Source organism: Perca fluviatilis, chromosome 17 (assembly GCF_010015445.1).
Source record: "Perca fluviatilis chromosome 17, GENO_Pfluv_1.0, whole genome shotgun sequence".
NCBI lineage: Eukaryota > Metazoa > Chordata > Actinopteri > Perciformes > Percidae > Perca > Perca fluviatilis.
Genome location: NC_053128.1, coordinates 11,152,846 through 11,179,894, shown reverse-complemented (window position 1 = coordinate 11,179,894; position 27,049 = coordinate 11,152,846). Strand labels below are relative to the sequence as shown.

The window sequence follows — 27,049 nt, the reverse complement described above, 5'->3', positions numbered from 1 at the left end:
GGCTGTTGTATACGTTGTGGAATAAGCTTATCAACGAGGCCATTTTCAGATTGAAAATGTAAGCGTGAGGAATTGTTGGCTTTGGCACCGCGCTAACTGTGTCGCCTTTACTTCGCCGTTTCTTTCAACCTGTCGCTGCAAAGATGGGAATGTCTTATTTCATTTTAATTTTTGTCAATTTTTAAGGAGATGGAATTTTGTCATCTGTTCTTTGTGGGTTGTACTCTGATGTTCTATCTTTCATGGACAGAAAAAAAAGGTTATTAAAAAAAACCAACTCAAAGTGAGATTGACTGCTGCCGGTTGATTTTGTGTAATGTTGCAAGATGCATGTAAAAAAAAAAAAAAAAACTCAACATCACATTCACTCAGGACTCGGTAACATGAAACATACAAAAACTGGTTTTATTAAGTCGCAGGTTATAGCTGTCGAATGCAAACATGCATTTCCACAAAACTGCAGGTTAGCTACAGAGGACATGACGCTGCTGGCTTCCTGAGCACAACTAGCCTACAGGAAGAGCTAATCAAGCACAAGAGAGCAGAACAACAAAAAGAATCAAAGCACAATATGTACAGCTCCTAGAACACTAAATAACTGCATTTGGTTACTGTCAGAAACCGTCAAGGAGGGGGGCGACTTCATTAAATTCTCAAACACTGACTGTAAAAAAAAATGCATCACATTTGAGTTTTTTTTTTTGTAACTGTCAAACTATATCTGTGGTATCATACATCATTTTTTTCTTGAGACGTTTTGTCCTCTTTTTTTTGTTGTTGTTCACATCCTTGCCCAACACTAGGTTTGTTGCCCTAACAGGACTTACAAACTCTGAATATATCTCCTTACATGGCACACCGCGCACACTTGAGATCTGGCATTGGATATTACGGAAAAAAAACTATTAAACAATAGCGGTGCCACTTGAATAAATAAAAGCCACAGGGATCCTTAGATTTAATTCCTTCTTTTTTTTTATACCTAAAGCTTGATGTCAAAGTTAAATCACCCTGACGCTATTTAGACAACACTACACAATTACACAGACAAATTAAAAAGTCAAAAGAAATCGTAGAAGAGCCAAATAAGCATTACATTTATTGAAAACGAGCAGAAATGTGCGTGTGGGAGTTGGTAGGAAGCTGTGACATCAGAGTTAATGCAATGTCAAAAAAAAAAAAGTGAAGCACCGCAACAGAGCATCAACATTGTAGAGTATGACAAAGGTCTCCAGCTTCCCTGTGGAGGCAACGTTCTCTCTCTCACACTCTCACACACTCTCTCTCACACACTCTCTCTCACACTCTCTCTCACACACTCTCTCTCACACACACACACACACACACACACACACACACACACACACACACACACACACACACACACACACACACACACACACACACACACACACAGTATGTGAGATGGGGCCTCTGGTGTGAGCTGATGTACTGTATGTGGCTCGTGGCTCTCGTTTGGTTTCTCCTTGCTCAATTTCATTACCTGAAAGCCCTCTGCGTCCCACAGGAGCTCTCTGTTAGAATAAAAGTCCTCTTTTCTTACAACAAAACATAGAAAAAAAAAAAGTAAAAAAAAAAAAATCAATGGCCAAAAAAAAAAAGAAAAAAAGGCTTAGCAGTCGCTTCTCCATAGCTTGATGGTTTTGTCATTTTCTAAAGCCGCCGACGCAATGATGTTCTCTGTCGGGTGGCAGGCGGTCGAAATGACGACGTCTGAAAAGAAGGAAAATCGAAAGGTTGCTAAGAACTGCACGACAATTTCTAGAAACATATTACAAATATAATAATACAACGTATTCACACACAGACCCACAAATACTGTATATGTCTTAAAGGTCCCATGACATGGTGCTCTATGGATGCTTTTATATAGGCCTTAGTGGTCCCCTAATACTGTATCTGAAGTCTCTTTTATATAGGCCTTAGTGGTCCCCTAATACTGTATCTGAAGTCTCTTTTATATAGACCTTAGTGGTCCCCTAATACTGTATCTGAAGTCTTTCCCGAAATTCAGCCTTTGTGCAGAATTACAGCCACTAGAACCAGTCCCACAATGAGCTTTCCTTAGGATGTGCCATTTCTGTGTCTGTAGCTTTAAATGCTATTGAGGAGGAGAGGGGGTGTGGCCTTGACCAATTGCCACTTTGCTCGTTTGAAAGCCATGATGTATCTCTCTCATGGGTGGGCCAAATTCTCTGGGCGGGCAAAGCAGAGAAAGGGGAGGTAACCTTGCTCCTTATGACCTCATAAAGAGAAGATTCCAGATCGGCCCATCTGAGCTTTCATTTTCTCAAAGACAGAGCAGGATACCCAGGGCTCGGTTTACACCTATCACCATTTCTAGCCGCTGGGGGAACTCTTATTAATGTTAAAAAAACTTCAAAGTGACATTTTTATGCCATGGGACCTTTTTATAAAAATAAAAAAAAATAAAAAATATATATATATATATATATATATAATTGATTTGCTTAGTGAAAGACAGCAAAACGTCTGCGTTAGGACAAAGTGTTTAAGCATGTTAAGACTTTGACATATCGGTGCTGTCAAAAAGACCAAAGTGAGCGTGTCTCCCTGTACCTGTGTGGCCCTGGAGTTTCTGCACGATCTCCTTCGTCTGCAGGTTCCAGATATAAACCATGTTGTCCTCGGAGCCGGACACGATCCACTGCAAGACAGCGGCCATTTAGCTTCAGCTACCATGTAGCTGCACACGGCGGTCCCAGTCATTTCAAAAGCGTGACATATAAATACACAAACTGCGCCGGCGCAGTTTGTGTATTTATATGTCACGCTTTCGAAATGACTGGGACCGCCGTGTGCAGCTAAACGAAGGAAACTAATCATCAGCTGTTAACACTCGCACGTGCTCGTAGAGTTCCGCGGGGTCTTAAAAAGTCTTAAATTGGCTCAAGTATTGGGTTCTAGGTCTTAAATCGTTTTAAGACCTAGCTACCTCTAATGCTCTTTTTCTTTTTGATTCCGTGGCGCTGTAGTTCTGTCAGGCTAGTCCAAATAGAATGCCGCTGTATTACAACTACAAATGGGACAAACATGCAAACTTCTATTGCAGCCAATCAGCTTTTGTGTTATTTGGCGCGAGTCTCTTTTGGGATTGTACAATTTGTTATTCTTCAGCTACGGGGGGAAGTGCAGGTTTAGTGATGAAAAAATAGTTTAATATAGGGCTTAGTTGATGTTGTGACGAAGGTCTTAAATTTCATTCATAACGGTCTTAAAAAGGTCTTAAATTTGACTTGGTGAAACCTGCAGAAACTCGGTCTTACCTTTCCACCGGTGACGGAGAAATTGGCGAATATGCAGTACTTCTCGTTTTTGTGGCCGGTGTAGGTTTTCAAGCACTGGAATGTCGGAGGAACAATGTAAAGTTAATTTCTCTGGGTCACACGGTCAAAACTAGAAGCATCAGCAGCAGACGCATTCAAGCAATTTCCTAGTAAACACATGTATTCTAATTTGGTTATCCTCTCATGCGAGTGGACTCAGGAATAAGACAAGCCAGGGGAGTGAGATGCGTCCTGATATATTTAAAGTGCCCATATTATGAAAAAAACACTTTTTCTGGGATTTGGGGTGTTCTTTTGTGTCTCTGGTGCTTCCACACACATACAAACTTTGAAAAAGATCCATCCATGCTGTTCTGAGTGAGATACGGTTTCTGAATGTGTCCTGCCTTCAGTCTCCTGGTGAGCTGTTCAAAATCGGCTCGGACTGTGACGTCACAGTCCGAAATGAGCTGGCTAACCACAACCTCATTTTGCATGCTAACGCTAATGCTAACGCTAGCATGCTACGTCGTTCTCAATAGCAAAGCACTGCTACAACACACACAAGTTCACCATAATCTACAAAAGAACTACTTACATGTGTGCCCTCATTTAGAAGTCTCCCAGCTAATCCTGCCTTGTAACTGACCAAAGTTGGAGAAACAGGCTTTCTTTTACTGTCTCTAGAGTTAGCTAGCTGACATGCTCTACATCTGAGCTACTGCGCATGTGCGAGTGCAATCAAAGATAGTACAGAAGAAGATGAAAAGAGGTCTCACTCTGTAGCTAAAACAGAAACCAGGTGAAAAGAGGATCTGCAGCAGTGAGAGAGAGCTGTGCAGTACAACAACAATATGGTGTTTTTTGAAAATTAAACCATGTAAACCTATTCTGGTACAACCTTAAAATACAGTTATGAACCTGAAAATGAGCATAATATGGGCGCTTTAACTACATGTGAACATGAGACATTACAGAGAGGCAGAGGGTGACCCCGGGAGACCTTGTTTCGAGATGAACAGGGCTCTCCACAAACTAATTATGTCATCCCGTTTGAATTGAGCCATGTATAGAGCTTTTTTACAGCAGACATGTTGACATGTCATAGTAGGAACAGCACTATTGAATGGTGAATTCCAAACCATTACTGATGGCTGCATTCCACTTAGGAGAGGCCCTGGTATTGTGCATGCTGACTCACTGAAATAGCTCACTGGGACACTTGATGGAACTGAGCCATCGTTAAGGTTATCAATTTCAGCTGGGCTTTTCCTACTATGACAAGTCAAAATGTCTGCTGTGAAAAAAGGTCCATTGTAGGTTCGTAGTACCACTGTTTTGTCAACGCGACATCATGACATTGCGTTAAAATACACGCCACTTTCCTAAAGCCAAGTGGCTGTACGCATTTGGAGTTATCCGCGGGTATGTTCACGCCGAACAACGGGACGTTGCATTTGGAGCTATCCGCGTGTACAGCGGACGGGTTGGGTTTAGGAAACGTGACACGCGGGACACGACCCCCTCCTGTTGTTTGACCCATCCTCCAACCCCGACCAGCGCGGATTTTTCGGCCTTTCATACTAATCGCTACGGCGTCAATTCACACGCAATCACAAGGTGATGTAAGGCAATGGAGGCCAAACGGCGCTGACAAACGCACGCTACAAAGCGATTATGCGTCACGATAACACGGCAGTCTGGTTTTGTGTGAAACCGCTCGGCGAACTACATCTCTCGTCTCGCAACACAACACGTCGCTCGCTCAAAACACATGGAGCGCCATCTGACTCGCTGCCTTTTAGCCAGCGAAGAACGCGCGAGACCCGAGTACCGGGCCATCCCCGTACCAAACACACCGCCGTCGGCCCCTCGGCGAGATGTCACTTATACGACTTTGGGTTGACAACATGCACGCCACTTTCCTAAAGCCAAATGGCGTGTTATTTGTACGCATGTTGAGCTATCCACGTGTATGTTTACATCCGCTGTATACAGCGGATGTAAACATACACGCAGCATCCTCGCGAACGTGCGCGAACTACTCGAGAACAATGTCACAGCATTATACAAAAAAAAAAAAGGTTGGGTTTAGGAAAAGAACATTTTAAAAAAATGAACGGCTGAAAAACGCCACACGCGGGACACGATTCCGGCTCTCCTGGGTGAAAGTCCTGTATTTTACCCATCCGGACTTCCGTCCTTTCATACTACTCGCTACGGCGAAAATTCACAAGTAACGTAGGTCATTGGCGGCCGAACGGCGTTGATAAACACGCTGAAAAGCGATAATGCGTCGTAACGCGCAAAAACGGCATACATACGCCACTTGATGAGGTCAGTCTGGGTGAGTAGTCCTTCTGATTACGGATTTTCTTAGTCTTATACTTCAACAGTTTGAAGACAAACGGAGACCATCTGGACCTTCAGAATGGTCTTTCTTAAATTGAGGAACATCATGGCTTAATTCAAACGGTTATTTGTCTCTCGCCATTCACTATCGCGCTCATTCTTCTGAAATAAGCTCCCGTGGTGGTCCACCGGAAGGCGAGGGGGGGGGGCTTTGCCTCTCTGTTGTAAACATTATTTGCAGCCTTTAAAAAAAAACCAGCTAGAAGATTTTTTTTTTTGTATTTTCAAATAAAAGAATAAAATAGTAATTGAAAATGTGTGAACAGCTGCTTACCTTTCCTTTGCTGTAGTCCCACAGCTTCAGCGTGCTGGAAAGTAAACCCAAATCCAGCAGTGCACGGGTTAAACACACAGCATCAAAACAACTTCGTCAAACCCCCTGGTCTTTTAATCACACATTTATCATGTACACAAACTGCAGCTGAGGACAACTTTGTGTAACTAGTGCCCTATGTTATACCGCCCTCTGCTGGCAAAAATCAAAAAACACCGTTCGCTCCAGTGCAGGTGCGTTAACACTCACTTGTCCAGCGTGGCAGCCAGGATGTATTTCCCGTTGGGGGAGAACTTCACAAATGACACAGGAGGGTTGTCGTCATCTGACGGAGACACAAACAACAGGAGGCCCGCGTCAGCGCACAAACCACAACTCAATGGTTTTCTAACAGGGCTGGGAACCACACCATATACGTTTTTGATATTTCGTTTCTTTTCGCGAGACACAGGTGGCGATTCCACTTGTATGGCGCTTTGTCATTCATTGCGATTCGATACTTCTCCTTCTTTGAACAGAAATAATAGTAATAATACACTTCTAGAGGCGATACATCATGAGACGTTTCTAAAAACTAATTGTTTATTAAGAAGAACGCACATCACGTGTCAGTCAGTCAGTCAGTCAGACATTTATGCTGCGTTCATGGACATCGGAGAAATTTTTTTGTTCCCCAGTGAAAGCGTCACCATTCACGTCACTTCCTGTGGGAATCAGAGGTGGGAAACTGGGGCTGGATTTTGCTAACCGAGTTTCCCAGTTGGTGACAGCTGACGTTTGATGTCGGCGACTTTGGTTCACTGAGCACATTTCAATGACAATCAACCGTTTATTGTGGACAAACGCCTCTGCCAAGAAACACGCAGACAAAACATGTTTCAAATTATTCATAAATAGGCCTGTATATATGTGTGTGTATATATATATATATAAAAAAAACTCATCCGTGTCCTTTCCCGTACGTTGTCCTGCAGATAACACATGTGCTGTTTAGAGCTGGGCAATATATCGATATTATATAGATATTGTGATATGAGACTAGATATCGTCTTAGATTTTGGATATCATAATATGGCATAAGTGTTCTTTTCCTGGTTTTAAAGGCTACATTACAGTAAAGTTGTCATTTTATAAACTGTTGTAACTGTTCTATTATTTGCCTTTACCCACTTAGTCATTATATCCACATTACTGATGAGTATTTATCAAAAATCTCATTGTGTAAATATTTTGTGAAGGCACCGATAGTCAACACTACAATATCGCTGCGGTATCGATCTTGAGGTATTTTTTTCAAAATATTGTGATATTTGATGTCCGTATCACCCAGCCCTAGTGCTGTTTCTATGCTCACATAAGAAAACGGCAGCACATCTTTTGTTATTGTGGCCTCCATGTTTTACCCACCTGATGCTCTCGGCTACGGCCAACCGTTGGTGGCAGTCATGCAGCAAGTCGTTATGCCAAACGCCAATATAACCGAAGAAGAAGAACACGCATCCCCCGACCATGTGAACACTAGCAATCGGAAAAACTACGTAACCACGGGGGCGGTCCCTGTTATTCCCAGATGGCATCAACGCAGCATTATTTCATTTGTCCAAAATGATGTCGTACCGTAGAACCAGAAACGGGGGCTCGACGCTGACTTTTTTGCCGGCTCGGCAACCAGGCATCAGCTTTTGGTTGCTGGAATTGACGATACGGTTGCTATGTTTTATATTTGGAGCAATGCATTTCTTATGCAAGTATACCACACATTTTAATAATGAAACGACGAGAGAATGGCTTGCAATATCATTTCCCATCCCTCTCAAACAGGGCTGCAACGGCTCACGCTTTGGAGTCACCGATCGGATCACTGTTTGTATCATCAATATAGACTTCTTTTGAAATACATTTTCCAGTTTTGGAAGTTTTGATTTGTTTTTTAATATATGGAAGAAAAAAAAAAACAGTTGGTTGCCAAAGGGGACAACCAGAGACCACCAAACAGTTACAGTCGAGCCCTGAGAAAATATTTAGCTGAATCATTGGTTAAAATAAATAAATAAATAGAAAATATTGATTCTAGGGAAAAGAATCGATTTAAAAAAAAAAATGTGGCGAAAAAAAAAAAATCACAATCCATCTGATTTTCTATTTATTTTCCCACCCCTAGTATCTAAATATAATATAACAGCATCTTCAGAGAGAATCGACATCTGATGATGCGTCCATTCAGACAGAATTCCTATTTGATGATCACTAATCAACGCGCAATAAACAATGACATCATCTTGGAACTTATTTTCAGTAATAAAGTGAATGAAAATGAGGTGAACAAAATGCAACAATGTCAATGGGGACTGAAGAGGGCCTTGAAGGCACCGCACATGCTGGCTGATCTTACCTATGAGTGTCTTTAAACACTGGCCCGACGCTGTGTCCCAGATCCGGCTGGGAATAGAAGAAAGAACACATTGATTTGATTAGGGGTTATTATTATTATTATTATTATTATTATTATTATTATTATTATTATTATGACATTTCATTGTTAGGTACACTGGGGGAAACCCTAGTGGAAGAAAGACTTTCCCTGGATCGAGCTCAGCAACACAAATCCAGTATGTGCTGTGGGAAGTGTCGCCAGGCGAACCAGACCAGCTCGGATTAGTTTTTTTCCAACACACTCCCGATGACGTAACTGTCTGTCTGAGAGTCACAGCAGCAGCCAGACACGCAGACAAGCACGGCAGCAGGCCTATTCAATTTGTGATGCAATTTCAACAACATGCATAGATTATTAATTATTAATTTATTTGCGTGCCGCGTTTAGACGCTTTAATTAAAAGATACTGAATGCGAGCATAGCATTGTCATTTTAGAATACTGGTGTTAACGATGCTAATGAGCTTTTCTGCATAGAAATATAATGAGAATGTGGTTTATTAAATGACATCTGCTGGAACATTCTCTCCTTGTGTTGCAGGCTCCGTGCGTGCTATTTGTCAAACCATGACACGGGCGTTTACGCTCGTGTGGGCCATTTCTATTTAGCACACATCCTGCACGTTTTTACTCAAGCGGCTATGAGACCCCCGAATAATCGTCTTCACTGTTGACTTTTGAAAGCAGAAAAAAAAACTAAATGGCGAGTAATTGCTTGCCGCACTGTGACAAATGAGATCCATTAGGTCTTAAACGGACTGAGCAGTGATCTGCTAACGAGGACCACAGCTTGGCATTTTTCGCTGTGTCGCTTTTTTTGTTTGTTTTTCAATGTGCCATTACCGAGGGCAAAGATGCACCATGATTAGTGGATGTGAACTAGTGATCGAGACAAGTGAAGGTTAAAAAAAATTATTTAAAAAAAAAAAGGGGGTAATAATTCTGTTTGTCCTCACCAAAGGCCGTCGTAGCTACTGGACACGATCAGGGAGCCGTCTCTGTTGAAATGAACCTGCAAGCCGAGACACATCACATCACATTACTGTACCACGCTAGTCTCAGGTCTAGGAGATTCTGCTACTGTTAAAGGTCCCATGGCACGCTCATTTTCACGTTCATACTTGTATTTTGGGTTTCTACTAGAACATGTTTACATGCTTTAATGTTCAATTAGTTTCCTCATACGGTCTGTCTGAATACACCCACATTCACCCTCTGGGCCCTATCTTGCACCCGGCGCAGCGCAAAGCCCGACGCTTTTGTTAGTTTAAGACCAACGCTTCCCGTCCAGCGCCCGCGTCGTTTAAATAGCATTAATTTATTATTATAAAATATTACGGTGCAAATCTGCCATCATAATAGCAATGCGCCGAGGTCCAAACGCGCCTGGCTTTTAAAAGGGAATGGGAGATGACACTCGATGATTGGTTTGTCGCATGTTACGCCCAAAACACACCCATGAATTAATGAAGACACTAAGTACAACCCTTTTGTACCACTGCGCCTGGCGCACGGACCCTTTTTTTCCGCCGCCAAACTAGCAAAATTGGATTTTGCTAGAGCCCAGGATGCTCAGATTGGTCAGTGTTTTTCGGGCTTTCCGCATCTGTGCTCTCTGTCATTGCAGACGGGGAATGACTGTAACAACACTGTAGCTACACTTTTATATATATATATATATATATATATATAATAAAAAAAAAATATATATAAAATGAGTTGTGAAATCATAACCGTATGGAAGTCCTGGCGGCTCGTTTAAAGACACAGTTTCTGAATATGGGCAGTGGACTTTGATACTTTAACAGTATTTATAGCACCTCGACCTGCTTTACAATCAACAATATACATGGAAATCTCCCTTTTTACAATATGGGTTCTGTTAAGAATAAAAACAATAAAAACAAACTTACAGCCGAGACAGGGTCAGAATGAGCCGGTAATGTTTTCAAACACTTCCCGGTCTTCACATCCCATATCCTTACGCTCTCGTCGAACTGCAAGACAAAAAAAAAAAAATAACATTATATTGCGTTTTACTTTCTTTTTTTTAAACCACACAGAGACATTCTTTGCTTTAGAAAACATCTGTTTTCCATTTACAGCTCGTTAGATGCCAGAAGCTTCGTACTCACCGATCCAGACACGATGAGATTGGACTGGGGGTTGAAGTTGCAGCAGAAGACGTAGTTGCTGTGACCTTTTAGAGTTTTTAAGCATTTCCCCTAGTTGAAAAGACAAAGAAAAAAAAAAAAAATAAAAAAAAAAAAAAAAAAAAAAAAAAAAAAAAAAAAAACCAACCAAAAAAAAACCACCCGCCACCCAACCCCCCCCCCCCCCCCCCCCCCGTTATGGTGATCGCAAAATTTAACTTCAACAGAAACCACAGAGATGAATCGTAAAGAGTGTGCATGGATTTCATTTTCATACTTTATAAATGTGTAATGCTACAAGACGCTGTGTCAGCCCCTGCTGCAGCCTTTGCGTCTACCATTTATATATAGTGGTGCACGCTTAGTTCAGCGATATAGTGGGCCCCAAGCATACGGATCTGACTGTACTGCCAGTGATACAGTAACTCATTTCATTTAGCCTAAGGGCTCCTCCACACTGGCTGCGTGACGTGAGCGTGTCAGCTGCGTGGCGTGTCCGTTTTTATTTCGGCTCCCATGTTAACGGGTCAGAGCTTGCACACTGCCTGCGTGACACGCACGTCTCACCGCGTCGAAAACGCGCATGCTAGAAATAGGACAGACGCCTATTTTTCACGCGACACGCAAGCGTGTGGGAAGCATTTCCAGGCAAAATAGAATACGAAAAGATGTTTATATGTCATTTTGACACATATACATTTAATAAATGACATTTTGATGTCTGAAAGTCTCTAGGTTTTGACATAAATGCCTATTTTGTCATCAATACTGCCGACGCTGTCTTTGCTGTAATCAAATCAGTATATATTATTTCATTTTATCAATGGGAAACCTACATGTGTACAGACGAGGCTAGCATGCCAGACACGTTTCTGGTGTGTAAAGACATAGAAAACGCCACGCAGCCGACACGCAACAGAAACGCCACGCAGCCAGTGTGCAGGAGGCCTAACTAAGATAGTCGATCAATCCGCTCTCTTACCGAGCTGACGTCCCAGATCTTGAGGGTTTTGTCATCCGATGCAGACACCAGGAGGTTGGAGTCAGAGGACCAGGCCACGTCAGAGATACCCTGCAGGTTCAGGGGGAATGATTAGGAGCCCCGTAGTCGAGGTGCGGAGTAGGACAGCAAGGATGGAATCAATGTAAGGAAAGGAAAAACAGTAGAACCATGCCTCACTGTTTAAAATCATCTCTTTTCAAGCCCCAAGTACTTCAGATGGGTAGGAACGTATGACAAATACAATCCCACCTATCAAACCACAACCTAAAAGCAGAGATGACAAGCTGTTAAACTCACAAGTTTGTGTCCAGATATGGTTTTCTCAAACTTGCCGTCGTACGCCCCCCAGATTTTGATGAGTTTATCAGCAGCTGTGAAGAGAAACCAAACGTGTTCAGTGTCGCGACAGCTTCCATAAAGCCAGGCTCACTACTCTAAACATTTGTTTTACAATATGGCATATTTACTGCTAAAGGCAAATAACAAAATAGCTTAAAATAGAATGTATAGTGGTCTGCAATGATATGTTGATTATTCAATCTAAAGAAAATGAATTGCCAACTATTTTTTAAATTGACTTATTTTTTAAATTCAGACATTTTTTTAACCAAAACCGCCAAACATTCTGTGCTTCCTTGAAGCCCACGGTGATGAAGACGCGAGACATTGTGAATGCCATTTTTTTTTTTTTTTTTTTTTTTAAAATCATACGTTAACTTTTAACCCTGGTGTTGACCTCGCGTCAAATTTGACCCATTTTTAAAAGATTTCTTTATCAGAAAAGTGTGTTGGGGGGGGGGGGTTTCAACCAAATTTTCAGAAAAGTAACGCCACACAATGCTCTTCACAAGTAAAAAATGATCAGCCCACTACTTTCTTTACATTTTGATGTTTTATTTTTGATGTTTTTATTTATTTTATAGAATTAAAAAAATGTATGTAAGAACGTTGAAAAATGTCCACAAAAGCTTCAAAAACATCAAAAGGCACAGGAACAAATTGACAAAAACATCGGAAAAAGTGACAAAAACATTGTGGGGGAAAAAGCAACAAGTTTTGGAAAAAGACGACCAAAACGTTAAAAAAAAAAAAGTTTAAATTTTGACCAAGAAAAACAAAAAGTTGCACGGTCGAAGGGGAAAACAACACGAGGGTTAATAGACTAAATGATTGAGAAAATAGTTGGCAGATCAGACATAATAGTGGTTATTGCAGCCCTAATTGTTTTACAGAGGCCCATTTGTGATTAAAGGAAACTCAGAGAAGACGGAGGAAGAACTCACATGAGCTGGCGAGCCATTCCCCGCTCGGACTGAATTTGACGGAGGAGACTGCTTTAGTGTGGCCCGCTAATGTGAATTTCAGGCTGTAGTTTGGCTTGGCAGGTGCAGACTGTAAATGAAAACAAAACATTAAGAACTCATGTGAAAAAAATGGGCAATCATTGATTTTTTTTATCCAGAAATGACATTAAAAGAAAAACAAAAACGTGAACGCTCCCACCATGACATAAATGACAATAAATAAACCAATGTGTGCTGTAGTTTCAATAGAATGGGGAAGCTGCAGGAAACGCTTAAGGTATTAAAAAATCCAAACCTTGCTTTGACTGGCAGATGCTGATGGAACAACTGGAGGTTTGGTGTCCGTCTCTGGTTTCTTGTCTTCTGTCGCCATGCTGAGGAAATGAGCATCTACTGATCCTGAAACAGATATTGAAATAAATGAAGATAGGGAATTCTTTAGAAGTCAGTCAGTGCGGTTACATTACACAACCAACGTGGAACAAATGCATAACCAACTGCACGCAGTCTGAGGCAGACACAGCAACATGCAGGCTTTACAGGTTTAGTTTATTAGTTGATAATGTCGTGGACAGACCCCTTTAATTAACTATACAGTAAAAGGAGCAGCTTTAGCCTCAACGGCTAATTTCCAGCTGTAGTGCCCCGGCCAGCTGACAACGTCCAACATGACATCGCCAAACAGTGTTTTAAAAGGTCTGCGTTATAAGGAGACCGTGTCACATGACAGCACATTAGTGATACATTAGTCACTGATTCGAATAATGCATTAATGATTAGTGCATTGTGTAATGTTCATGTAGATAATGTAATGTACATGTACATTACACAAATGTATGATTTCAATCATTATCTGCATTGGTTGGTCTTCAAGTGCAACACTAATTTCTCCAATGGATACTTCCATAATGTTACTCAGGTGAGTGCTGTACAGTAACGTGATATGCCACATTTAATTGACAAAATTAGCAAACTGATAGTTATGCTTATAACTACGAGTGTTTTTTAACGTTAGAGGAGACAAGTCATAACTATGCAATTACGGGGAAGGATGCTGTAATTCTCAGTAAATGCTGTCTTTAAATCTATTGGCACAGGATGCATTTTTTTGCCTAGTGTTTAGCTAGATGCTCACGTTAGAATCCCGTTAACTGTGTGGCTGCTTTCTCCTGTATCTATAACGTTACGTGTAGCGGTTTGTTTTAGTTAGCAATTAGCTAGATGGCGTTAACTGGCTTTGTTAAAGTTAAAACGACTAGCTAGCTAGCTAGCCACCTAAATGTAAAAATTGCATACAGACAGCTAGCTAAGTCTATAACTCAAGCCAGTTGTAATTAATTACAAATACGCTAACGTTAATTCGTGTTTAAGTGCAATACATTTGATAAGATAATTATTAAACAAAGGGCGACACGGATTTTCTTCGCTGGGAAGTTCAACTCTGACAGTAACGTTAGCTAACAAGTTAACGTTAGCGTCATCATACTGTAATGTTAACGTAATGTATTTATTTCAACACTAAGGATTTGAAGTCCGACCAAGAGAAATAACAACCCAAACGTAGCTATATCAACTGGTTTAATACGAGAGCTAATACCAGTCTGACCATGGCATGTAACGTTAACGTTAGTCGTCTGCTTTAGCTACATGCATTGATGCTGTTGACAAATTGGTTGAGCTGCCACGGAGGGGCCCTCCATTCAAACAATGAGGAATCAGACATACGCCGAATACTCACAGGGATTTATTGCAGCTTCACGGTCAGATTGTTACTCCTCGTAAAGATCGGAACGAGAAATTCGCGTATTTTTTATTCAGGCGATCATGGAGAACACATAAATCATTTGGCTTTGCTTCTAGATGTTTGCCTGCGAGAAGCGGGGAATGTGGTGTGGTGGTGCTACTTTGCGCATGCGTGTCTCCCTCAGAAGTAACGGGAGCCAATGAGGGACAAAGCAGACCAAAGGCAAATATATTTATTTTGTCACTTTGATTTCAGTAGTGGTTTTCTAATTCACCGTGCTGAGAATGTTGTTTTCTGATTTAAAATGACAATGTGTTATGTGTACTTGGGTTAGTGATTTTAACATCATGGTAAGGGGCACATTCGTTTACCGTGGTAAAGTTGGTTTTATATTGGAAGTTGGATATTCGACACAATTCGAAAAATCTATTATGCAGCTTGCCCTTTTGACCTATTCATGTCAAACCACTTGGTGAACCTCAGCTTACTCCCCTACACATTGCACAAAACTTATTTAAAAAAAAAAACAGTAAGTAAGAGTAAGAGTAAAACATGTTTTCAAAATTAAAGGATGGTTTTTTTGAGAAAAGAAGCTTTGTGCAATGTGTAGTTAGTGTAGTTCACCAAAAGTGGTTTGACATAAATAGGTCAAAAGGGCAGGCTGCATAATAGATTTTTCGAATCCAATATAAAACCAACTTTACCGCGGTCATTCGTTTTATTCATTTAGTCATATTACGTTTTAATAATTTTCCTCGTCAGGGCAGTTAGATAACGGTCAAATGTCGACGAGTAAGTTGGACATATCCCTTTTAGTCAGCGTCAATACCTTAATATAATAGAATTGCTCGACAGACTCCAGCACAGTAGGTAGCGCTGTCCACCTAGGTTCACATTCCGCCAATGAAGTTAAAGGAGGAGGAGAGCACGTTCCGTTCGAGGGGGACACGTTCCTTGCATCAGGTTTGTTTCAGTAAGAACGTTTTCAGTTTTTAAAGTTTGTCGGGCGGTGCCCTCTGGAGTTAACAGGGGTTTCGTGTTGGACCTCTGTTTGCTGGGTGTATCTTTTGAATGAGAGCACCCCCTGAACTCTCGTTTCAACGTGCCTTCTTATGCAAAGGAGTTATTAAAAACTCCAGTAACGTTAGCTGTCCTGAATGTTTTGTTTTTTTAACGTTACCTGTGACTCTCCCGTCAATCTGTGCGGAACACGTTGCCTGTGCTAAAATACGACCTCAAAACAAAGCAGGACTGTCGGACTTGGCCATTGTATGTAAAATCCCGAATAACGTTAACGGTGGGCAGTATTCTTAGTTATGCTAACAACTATTTATTGTTTTTTTAATGGTGACTTGTGTTTATAAGTTTTTGGCACTGCACGTTGCTTTCCCCAGCTAGCTAGCTAACGTTAACTTAAATAAAGCTAACAACTCATTACACTAGCTAGCTAGTTATCTACCTACTAATTACTTTTCTTAACGTTAGCTTCCCACACCACACGTTTGCACATTCTGTTAGCTTACCTTGCTAACGTAGCGTTACTTTTTTTTTATTAAACCTGTCAAGCTAATTATTTACAAGTCGTTGTCTGTCCAGCTTCAAGTCAGCTTTTACTCTAACGTGTCAATGCAAAGAGGTTAACCCTTGTGTTGTCCTTCGGGTCCCAGTGACCCGAAGGACAACACAAGGATTATGTACTTCCCTTTACTTTGTTGAGAATTGCTCTCTAAACAAGGGTTAATACAGCACCTTAGTTCTTGTTTGTACAGCATTTTGGTCAGCTTAAACTGTGTTTAAATGTGTTCTAGAAATAAACTTTACTTACTTACTTTACAAGAAACAGGGTTTAGAGAGCAATTCTAAACAAAGTAAAGGGAAGTACATAATCCTTGTGTGGTCCTTCGGGTCACTGGGACCCGAAGGACCACACAAGGGTTAAAGTCAGTAACGTTAGGTTTATGTATTGCTATAAACTTACTGTAACTTAGGTTACCTATGTCGCTACACAGTTTCTATGTCCGTCCTTTCTTCAGCTATAAAACTCTCTTTGTTTAATTCCCGTACAAAGTGACAATAAAATAACGAATTGGTTGATACATCAGTCATCACTGGCACTCATAACACCTGAATTAAACAGTTGAAAAACATGCCAACATGGACGGACAGCTCAGTATCCTATAACGTTAGCTAGCTGTGAATGTAGAGAACCACCAGACATGTATTCATGTGAGCTGTTCATAAGGATCATTTCAACTTCAATTATGTCTTGTTACATACCAAGTTAAACTTTGACAGTGTACCTTGGTATGGAGTCTGTTGTGTTTTTGTCTGTGCCCGTTGTCCAAATTTAGGTATGTGTGTGTATGTGTATTTTTTAATTTTTTTGAGAGTCCATCCCCACCACCCCTGTGCTGCATCCAAATTTGAAAGTAGGTCAACCATAGTTGCATTAGGCTACATTTTCAGTAGAGGCTGCTGGTTTTGTATTTCTGAACTATAGGAATGATCTCTGGCCCAACACACTCTAATAGCTCTGTTTTAATGTCAACAGATCCCTTTGGCTGGTATGAAAACTATGAATGAAGGGAGCCACCAATCCCTCAGAGCCTTTGATAAGCTGACAGACGGAAACTACAGAATTCACAATGATGACAGCAACCAGCAGACGTTGATGTTGTTCACCTGTTGAAAACCAGTCGCTGCCATCATGTCAGCAGACAAGCAACCAGACCATCCACGTTTTGTGAATCCTCCGCCTCCTGAGGTGACCAACCCCAGCAGGCCAGGCCGAACAACCAACCAGCTGAAGTACATGCAGAATGTAGTAATTAAATCCCTGTGGCGGCACCATTTGGCCTGGCCCTTTCACCAGCCTGTTGATGCAGTCCGTCTTGGACTTCCAGTGAGTAGTTTGCAAATGTGTTCTTCAATTTTTTTAAAAGATGCATTCAATCCAGCCTTTATCACAGCACATTACAGGGTGTCATGCTTGTTGTTAGTAATTATTGTTTTATGTATTCAAAAACAAATGAATAAATTAATGAAATTAAGAAATTCAATGACAAGTGGACAAATTGTTAACATTAAGTACTCGTTCCCATTTAGACCGTAGCTAACCCTGTGCCTAGATTTTGCAAGTCAAAAGCACAAGCTCAAACCCTGAATTAAACACACATCGGCAGCTTCCATAGTGGCGTAAGAAAGTTGTAATTCTTTTGCTCTTTGTAACATGGTATTTTACTAACTGCAATTGTGATTAAAAATCCCTGTTAAAGGCAGTTGCATATTTGATACCAACCGTATTATTAAAGTTCCAATGTGTAGGAATTTCTCCCATCTAGCGTTGAGATCGTATCGCAATCAACTCTCTCACGCCACGCAGTTCAAAGTACGTTTTACAGCTACGGTAGCCTTCACGCTTCAAAAAGCCGGTCGCTTGCTCTTTTCAATATCCTTTTTCTTTTTCTGGGGCGAAGAAGAAGACTCCTGTTCCTGAAATTTGGATTTTGAATATGTGTGGTCCTCCACGTTTCCTTCATCACATTTGCCCGGGGCTGGGAAGCTACGATACCCATTAGCAGCATTAGCAGCACCTGTGAGTTTATTATGTGACAGCGAAAACGGAGCAGTATGTCCCTTACCGGCTAACATATTTCAAGATGGCGCATGAATATGGAGTGTCTACCCCAGTTCATGCAAATGTAAAATTTCAAGCCAAAAGGAATACTTGGAATTGATGGTGGAGGTAAATGTTCATGAAAAATGACATGTTTGTGAACGGGCAACACAGATTTTGATAATGAACAACTAAACACGTTACACACTGGACCTTTAACAACATTAAAGTAGCATATAGGCTTTGGACGCGTGGCATAGGTACATTTTTTCACACAGGAACTCCCACTGTGTAACTGTCTGTCATCTGTCTAAAATGTCATATATATGCGTTTGTCTTTATTTGTTGAGAAGTGACCTGCTTTCCTCTTTTCTTTCACTGAAGTAAAACTGCTTCTAAATCCTTCAATTTCCTCTGTTTTTGTCATTCTTTCGATGCAGCTATTGATCTTGTCTTAAGTTTTGTTCACCACTATTTTTTTGTTTCTCCCTTGGTTTTGGTTGTCTCCTAATCCTCATGCACACCCCATTTAAACAACGCAGTGAGGATAGAGCTACGGGAATGTGCTACTGCACTCAGCCTCAATCTCATCCAATGTTAGTGAAGCCCATATACATAACTTAACAAATAACCCTTTTCTGAAAAAAAACTGGAATTTTTGTTACTGCATTTTATGCATGACTATACATGCTAGTCAGTACCTAATGAATGACCTAATACTTTTAAGTAGGTGCTCCAATTATGATTGTTTTGATTACCTCATTTAATTAATACTACTCTACTCTTAATTAGCCCTAATTTAAAACCGTGGATTATCCAGAGTAATAATCCAGACACTGTTTTGGAGTGAGATGTTGGTGTTGAATTGAAGTAGAATTTGGAATGGAATGGAATTCACCTCTTTTGGAGTTGGATGTAGAAATCTCTTACACTGATCTCTCAGGTGGGCAAAAAACAAACAAAAAAACCTCGACAACTATCTGCATGGCTGGATATGTTGTGAAAGAATAATTTCAGTCTATTACAGTTGGGGTGTTAGTCACATCGCTTTGGCTATCATTTATATCAGTTGATAACATTGTAACCACTTACATTATTTGTTGAGATCTAGGACCATGGTGACACCACTACAACACAGCGAGAAACACGATTGGTCAGACCATCAGACAGGTTGGAAACAAGCAATCGTTTTAGCCACATTATCTAAAACACTTTGTAAATAGGTAAAACTGAAAGTGAGCGTACCTGAAATGTTGGATATAATCCCTCATTGCACAAGAACACTGTGCATGGACTAACTGTACACCAACAGAAAGATTGGTAGTCATTTAACAGTTTGCCTATGGATCTGGCTAATCTGGGAGTTTATTTAAAACGGTCTGATAGTCTCAGTGCCTGGGTTTCTTGTCCCTTCTGACTTCATGTTAATGCCGCCGTGTTCCGAGCATATTAACTTGGTGGGCATCATGTTTTTATAGCTGATAGGAACTGTGACCAAAATAAGGTCCAATTTGTGATCAACTAAAATGATCCTGGTAGTGAGAAAGCTTTTAATTAAGTGATAGAATGCAGGAATTGTGCACTAATATTCATTCTCTCTCGTACAATTTCATGTGACAAATAAAAGTGATTTATTAAAAACCGTTTCCTCATCAGATCCTTTTGAAGATGTGGGACAGAAACCAAAAGCAAGACTCCATTCATCTGACACGCTGACTCTTTTTCTTAATCAGGATTATCATACGATAATAACGTCTCCCATGGACTTGGGAACCATCAAGAAACGGCTCGAGAACAACTACTATTGGAGTGCAAGTGAATGTATGCAAGACTTCAACACCATGTTCACCAACTGCTACATCTATAACAAGGTGAGGAGCTTCACGATTGGAATGCAGCACGCTGGTTCGCCTCGCAGAAACTAAATCCTCATAGACCTCACTCTCCTGTAGCCTACAGATGACATAGTGCTGATGGCCCTAGCCGTGGAAAAGATTTTCCTGCAAAAAGTTGCCCAGATGCCCCAGGGGGAAGTGGAGATTTCCCCTCATGCTGCCAAAGGGAAAGGCCGAAAGAGTAGCACTCCAGGTAACGAACTTGCATGTATGAACAGGTAAGGCTGCTTTAAGGCTACTTCACATTATTACAGTTAAGAGATAACAGGAATTTGAATCTCAACAATCCGGTCCCTTGAATTCAATAAATTGCACACCACATACTCATGTAGCAGCCGGGGGCCATATAAAGGAAGGCTGTGCATGCATTGAGGGGATGCTGAGTACCTTGTACACGGGTTGGAAGTGGTAGCTATAAATAAAACATGAGGTGTGAGACGAATGCTCTACAGTACCGTGTGTAAAAGGTTGTTCAGGGACAACGGGATGAGTTGGATTTGTGACAGGAAGGTTGAGGAAATGAAAAAGGCTACACCAAGATCTCCCTCTAAGTATGTGTTTTTACTAGGGGTGTGCAAAATCGATTCACATTCGAATCGCGATTAATTTTTTAAATTGTATGTCTACTGCAATCACATGGGAAAAGTAACTACATTTACATACTGGGAATTGTTTTTTTGAATCGAGAATAGTTTTTGAATCGAATCGAATCTTGAGCCTGAAAATCGACATCAAATCGTGACATTTTGTGAATCATGCACCCCTAGTCTTTACCTTAATTTAGTGTGCAAAGCATTGCGTCTGTCATTGCAGTCATTCCATCTTATTATACTTTATAGCTGCATATTTCAGCCTGAATGAACATCAGTGCCACCCTAAAGTCTCTGACAGCTCAGCCAGCAGCTGAGATTAACTGCATCAGTGACCCTCTGCCTCTCTTCTTTTTTCTTTCGGTTTGAAATGACACTGCTCCAAACGGCATACTTTCTACCCTTCTAGGTCCTCTACTAAGGTTGAATTTTGCAGTAACTGAAATTCTGGTTTCTTCTTAAGCATGTTTTTCTCATTCCACCTGATTTATAATGCACATTGGAAATGTGAAAAATACGGCTGTTAACACGGTCACTGTGGATGTGTCTCTCCTCATTTCCGTGTACAGTGCACACTTTCACAAATTCACTTCTACCAAGAAAAACTGATCGGTGTGCGTGCTTTTTAGAAATCAGAGGGGAAAACTGTCTGCACAGAGCAACACAGAAAGATCTCATTTATTTAGCTCAGATTAGAGATCTTCGACAGGGGGTCCTCAGAGTTAGTGCAGGGGGGCCGGCAAATTATCTTAACATTTTTTTGGGAAAGTTTCTATTTTCAAAAATTAGAATATGTCTGAAAATATACATTAATATAAATCCAACATATTAAAAGCAAACATAAATTTGCCTATTTGTGAAAAAAAAAAGATAAGCTTACTATAGTTAAGGTAGCCATACAGTTAAGCTTAAAGATTCACGGTGTCTTCCACATGTATATTTAACGTTAAATCACAATGTATAAATAATGACCATTTATTTTCATCCATTCGGCCCAGTTTAATATGCAACTCAATTGTATACAATATATGCAGTAGTCTCTCTTTTTGCTAATTGGTCCCTGGCCTAAAAACGTTGAAGACCCCTGGTTTAAAGACAAACACCGGATGTTTGTCACCGCTTCTTGTGGCCAGTAAATACAAATGTTATGAGAAAAATCTAAATGACTTTGAAACTTATACAATACTATGATATATATATATCTATCAAGATGTTTTCTTTTCCTTTTAATTAGTGTTTAATACATGTATGCAGGAAATGTGACCACATGTTCTTCAGCTACGACGCCCACATCTCAGCCAAGCGGCAGCTACACACCCTCCAGCTTACCGTCAACGACCAGACACCATTCACACAACGCCACAAAAGTAAGTCGCCATTCATGCTTCTGACCCTCAATCGTATTTGTTTTCAAATACCCCCAGCGCAGGAGGTGAATTTGTTTAAATTTGTGTGTTTTGTGCCAATGAAGAAGAAGGGGCTGAAGCAGAAGGTAGGCGGAACCGCTGATACCGAAGCTGAACAGGGCAAACTGAGCGAACAGCTCAGGTATTGCAACGATATCCTGGCGGAAATGATGTCTAAGAAATACGTGGCCTACGCCTGGCCCTTCTACAAGCCTGTGGACGCCGATGCTCTGGGGCTACACGATTACCGCGATATCATCAAATACCCCATGGATCTCGGCACTGTTAAAGTATGAGCTGTACACCTACATGTACCAGTACATTTCCCCTAGGGTTCATCTAGTTTTCTTGATGTGGTCTTGATGACTTTTTGACTTTTTTTTAATTTCCAGAAAAAGTTGAATGGAGGAGAGTACCAGGATGCACAAGCCTTCGCCGCAGACGTTAGGCTAGTTTTTTCCAATTGCTACAAATACAACCCTCCAAGTCACTTTGTTGTCACTGGGGCCAGAAAACTTCAGGTATTTCTTGAATGATTGAATTGACTAAATAAAGACTTTGAACTGAGTTTTACCGGTTCTTTAGGCCCAGCTTTCTATTGGACTCGATTGTCCTTTGATCACTGTGCATGTGTTTGCTTCAGGGTGTGTTCGAGACTAGGTTTGCAAAGATGCCAGACGAGCCGGTGGAGTCGTTTTTACCACCGAGTGCCGTTTCCCCGAAGAGCGCAGGTTTTGCCGGGATAAGCGGCAACAGCTCCTCCAACTCAGACAAATCAAACTTGGCAGAGGAGCGTGCCACCCGACTTGCCGAGTTTCAAGAACAGGTGGGTGCAGAACAGGTGGGTTTCTATACTGATCTCTTAACTCAAAGTTCAGCAACACCCCTGCTTTACTGATTACTTGTTCAGTTATCTAAGGTGTCGCCTCCCTTACAAATGCTGGCGTTGCTCACACGCCACCTGTAAAAACATTCTGTATATGTAATAACAATGGGGCTTTTGTATAAGTTTAGATCTCAACACACACCAAATCAGTGGATGTTTTTTCTTCATTCCTAAATGACTTTTTTGGAGCAAACATTATGATTTGGATGCAGCAGCTTATGGCTGGCCCATTCATTTGCAAAGATGTAACTGGCACCATACTGTATATGAACACAGTGGGTTCACATGACCGACAAATGATGCACAATACAGGGAGTAACATTTTTGAACGATTTGGTGTGCGACGAGATTTGAACTGCCACCACAAAACAATATTTCTGTCACTTTACTTTCTGGCTCTTAAATATACAGCAGGGAGAAATAGATGCGTAGAGTATGTCTGATGTGCTTTCCTTTCTTCTCTGACTCCTCTCATTGTTTGGAGAGGATATTGTTGACTGATTAAAAATCACATGCTGAGATAGACTCGGCCTAGCATACAGTAAAATCGCTCAAAGAGACTTCCTGGTCTTTAATCTTACACTTTAATTTGCATCTCCTTCAACTTGTGAGCACACAGCAACTACTGTCTGCCTTGTTTTCTTAGTGCTGCTATTTTTCTTGGCACTCAAAGTTTTGGTACTACTGTGTGACACCACAAAAGCCCATTTCTGTTGACACTCTACCCAGCTTAAAGCTGTTCACGAGCAGCTCTCTGCACTCTCTGAAGTCCCGGTGATTAAACCAAAGAAGGAACAAGAAAAGGACAAGAACGAGGACAGCAGGCAACTTAAAGGCCGGAAAAAACCTAGCTCCAGGTAGGACCTTTCCCAAAACCGAAGGACCCCGTTTTCATAGTATGTCCCTTCCAATTAGAGACCTTTTGACTGCATTGCTGCGTGCTCTGCTCTGCTTTGAATTTCAGGCAGTCGTGGAGGGTAAGCAAAGACTGGGACTCAGATGACGAAAGTCTGCAGATGACGTACAACGAGAAGCACCAGCTGAGCCTGGACATCAACCGGTTGTCTGGCATGAAGCTGGGCCGCGTGGTGCAGATCATTCAGACGCGAGAGCCCTCGATGCGGGACACCTGCCCCGACGAGATCGAGATCGACTTTGAGATACTGAAGCCGTCCACTCTGCGCGAGCTGGAGCAATACGTCAAGTCATGCCTGTACAAGAAGTTCAAGAAATTTCAAAGTAAGTATGACACCTTGTTGCTGTCCCTCCTTTTGAACAATTTTGATATTAAGGTGATGCTTAAGTAGGGCCGGGTACCGAATTCAGTACTTTTGAGGTACAGACCGAATTACCTCTCAAGTATCGAAAGATGCCTCGTCATTCAAGACGTAAGGAGTAAATCTGATCAGCGTCAGTGAGCCAATAAGTATGCCGCATGTTTCTACCAAGATCTAATAATGCTGGTGATTGGCTGTCTAACGTTACACGTCGTAGAGACACGAAGGAAAAACTCAGGCGGGGCTCACGTAGTAGGAGCTGAAAAGTAAATAAAAAGATTTGTGCCGTAATGTTGTCATTTCTTTTTGTTTTCATAAAATTGGTTTCGAAAAAAAAGTAGCGTTTAGGAACCGGTATCGAAGTCCCCAGTATATTGGTATCACTACCGCTATTGAATATTTTTGAAGGATACCCAGCCCTATACTTAAGTACCCAAAACATTTAAAGTGCTCATATTATGCTTTTTGGCTTTTCCCCTTTTCTTTGTTGTGTTATATATCTTTTTTTGTGCACGTTATAGGTTTACAAAGTGAAAAAGCCCAAAGTCCACCCCAAAGGGACTTACCATCTCCAACAGAAAACACTGTTCACAAACTGCTCCAAACAGCTCTGTTGTAGTCCAGCCTTTACTTCAGAGACAAACGTGGGTCACTTTGTAACACATGTTATAATGCTCGCCTAGCTGCTAGCGTGGCACGCCCTCATACTCTGCTTCTGACTGGCTAGTAGTCCTTACCTAGCTACTGTGCATGTGCGACTCCCAACAAAGATGGAACAGAAGTGAGATGCCTCACTCTGTAGCTAAAACAGAGCGCTCAACACACAGGGTGAAAAGAGGAGCTGCAGCAATGTGCAGTACAACAAAAAGATGGTGTTTTCTGAAAATTAAACCATGTAAACCTATTGTTTGACAATTATGAACCTGAAAATGAGCATGATATGAGCACTTTAAATGCAGCCAGCATGTGTGTATCATTGAGTTGGTGATGGTGCTTCCTTTACTTGCCTCCATCCAGAGAAGAGCAGTCAGCTTGTGTCTCATCCCGTCAGCTGCAGCAGCTCTTCAGACTCTGCCACCAGCACCTCCACTGACTCCAGTTCAGAAAACAGTGACTCGTGACAACTGGAATGCTTTTAATTTCTTTTGTGACCGAATAAGAGTGGCTCTTCAAAAACAGTCATTTTTGTATTTGTTAGATGTTCAAATATTTGGAAAATTTAAGTTCCCACACCGTGTTTGGTATTCAGTGTTGTTTTTTCTCACTTTCTTTATAAATCGCAATATCCGTCACTGTTATTTTTTTCTTATCAGACACTATAAATTCACAACCTAGCTAGATGGCATGCTGCTGGGGCACATTTCATAACATCAGAGTTTCAACCAATATCCTGTCTCTGTCACTCATTTTTGTCCATACATGATAGGCCTTTTTCAAATACTTTATAGAAACACTGTGTTATATTTTTGTTTATATTAGATCAAACTATGGAAAGACCTTATTTTAACCCCTGCCTTCCAGTTTTAACATTTATTAGCAGTTTAGAAACATTTGATAGATTCTAACAAACTGTAATGTTCTGTTGTTGTGATCAAAGTTGCCTACTGTTATACATTCTCTAGCAATTTAACCACTAGGTAGGGCTGAAGACAAAAGTTGAGGAAAATCTGTCAAAGCGTCCTCCTTGAAAATGTGTCTAACAGATGTAACATTATACTGTTACGTACATTATTATTTTTTACTTATTTTATTTTAGTGTTGCACTTAATGTATGTTAACAATTCAAGTTCAACCTTTTTATTTTTTACATTAAAATAGTTTTATTTATTTCTTGACCTCTATTTTGAGTCTATTTTGAGCTATTTCATTTGACTTTTCGGGTGCCATCTGTGATCATTGCTCCCAGCAGAGCAGTAGAGACACTGCTTTAAACCAACCGTTTAACAGTCCTGCTGAATGGCATTCATAAAGGGCTGCACCAGTGTTTGGCATGTTGTAGTCCATTTACTATAAATTGCACACTGAATATTTTCAGCATGATGTAGTGTTTGAATTGTGTTTTTGCCCTCCATCCAGTCTTGTCAACATGGTGGTTTGAAAGTCAACAAAGTTTTGGGTTTAGTAATCCATCAAAGCAGGACACCACGTGCGCTGTTATTCCTGTCTCCTGCTGCTTTGTTGCATGAGAATGCAGTGCAGACCTTCCAAACTGGCAACAATCATGTAACTTAGACAAAAAATAAGAGAAGGAAATAATGGCTGTCTGACACATGTTTCAAGTCCCAGCAAGTAGATTTGTTATCAGTATGAACAAACAACCAACCAAGGCCTGGACAAATCATGTTTTAAATACTGAAACCCAAACAGGAAGCAGGAATGTAATTTGGAGTAAATGAACCACGGCATGAAAAAAGAAAAACATTGAAGGGCCCATTATGTTATTTTAAGTTTTTTTTTGGTTTCAAACTCTTATTTTTAAAAAACAATTTGGTTTCTGGTAAATAAAGTGTACGAGCTTATATCTTGTCTCCCTGTTCTAACTTGGGATGAGGCTCTTTGTACATTCATTTTTGTTAATAAAGCCAAGACCAAAGAGTGATAGGAAGGGCCTAATGGTTTTATTTACCAACGGAGTAGGTGTAAAACTCCCAGTAACAGTTTTTTTCTCTTTAGTAAACAGTGTGCACCTCTGGGGGAAGAAAGCCCCCCTGCCAGTTCCTCCGCTATCAGCTGGCCTGCCAACTGGCA

At 40.9% G+C, this 27,049-nt stretch overlaps 2 protein-coding genes across 7 annotated transcripts; one reads left to right on the top strand and one right to left on the bottom strand.

Moving 5' to 3' along the window:
* Window positions 1–1,332: 1,332 nt before the first annotated feature.
* On the bottom strand, window positions 1,333–14,813 carry wdr5 (WD repeat domain 5). Its single transcript, XM_039778989.1, has 14 exons — window positions 14,626–14,813; window positions 13,183–13,286; window positions 12,867–12,975; window positions 11,881–11,954; window positions 11,563–11,652; window positions 10,563–10,652; window positions 10,341–10,424; window positions 9,384–9,439; window positions 8,387–8,433; window positions 6,244–6,319; window positions 5,995–6,028; window positions 3,309–3,383; window positions 2,602–2,689; window positions 1,333–1,734 (listed from the first exon to the last, which is right to left on the bottom strand). Exons 2-14 carry the CDS (start codon window positions 13,258–13,260, stop codon window positions 1,634–1,636), a joined length of 1,002 nt encoding a protein of 333 aa, XP_039634923.1. The 5' UTR covers window positions 13,261–13,286; window positions 14,626–14,813; the 3' UTR covers window positions 1,333–1,633.
* A 587-nt stretch (window positions 14,814–15,400) lies between these two features.
* On the top strand, window positions 15,401–26,128 carry LOC120545042 (bromodomain-containing protein 3-like). Of its 6 annotated transcripts, none has more exons than XM_039778984.1 (11): window positions 15,401–15,594; window positions 17,183–17,533; window positions 19,981–20,118; window positions 20,200–20,335; window positions 21,987–22,099; window positions 22,204–22,428; window positions 22,531–22,659; window positions 22,782–22,979; window positions 23,754–23,881; window positions 23,989–24,263; window positions 25,319–26,128. In XM_039778984.1, exons 2-11 carry the CDS (start codon window positions 17,339–17,341, stop codon window positions 25,420–25,422), a joined length of 1,641 nt encoding a protein of 546 aa, XP_039634918.1. In that variant the 5' UTR covers window positions 15,401–15,594; window positions 17,183–17,338; the 3' UTR covers window positions 25,423–26,128. The 6 variants fall into 6 exon arrangements, with proteins under 6 accessions (XP_039634918.1, XP_039634919.1, XP_039634921.1 ...); XM_039778985.1 differs by having other exon boundaries at window positions 15,401–15,604; XM_039778987.1 differs by lacking the exon at window positions 15,401–15,594 and adding an exon at window positions 15,611–15,928 and having other exon boundaries at window positions 22,782–22,964.
* The last annotated feature ends 921 nt before the right edge of the window (window positions 26,129–27,049 follow it).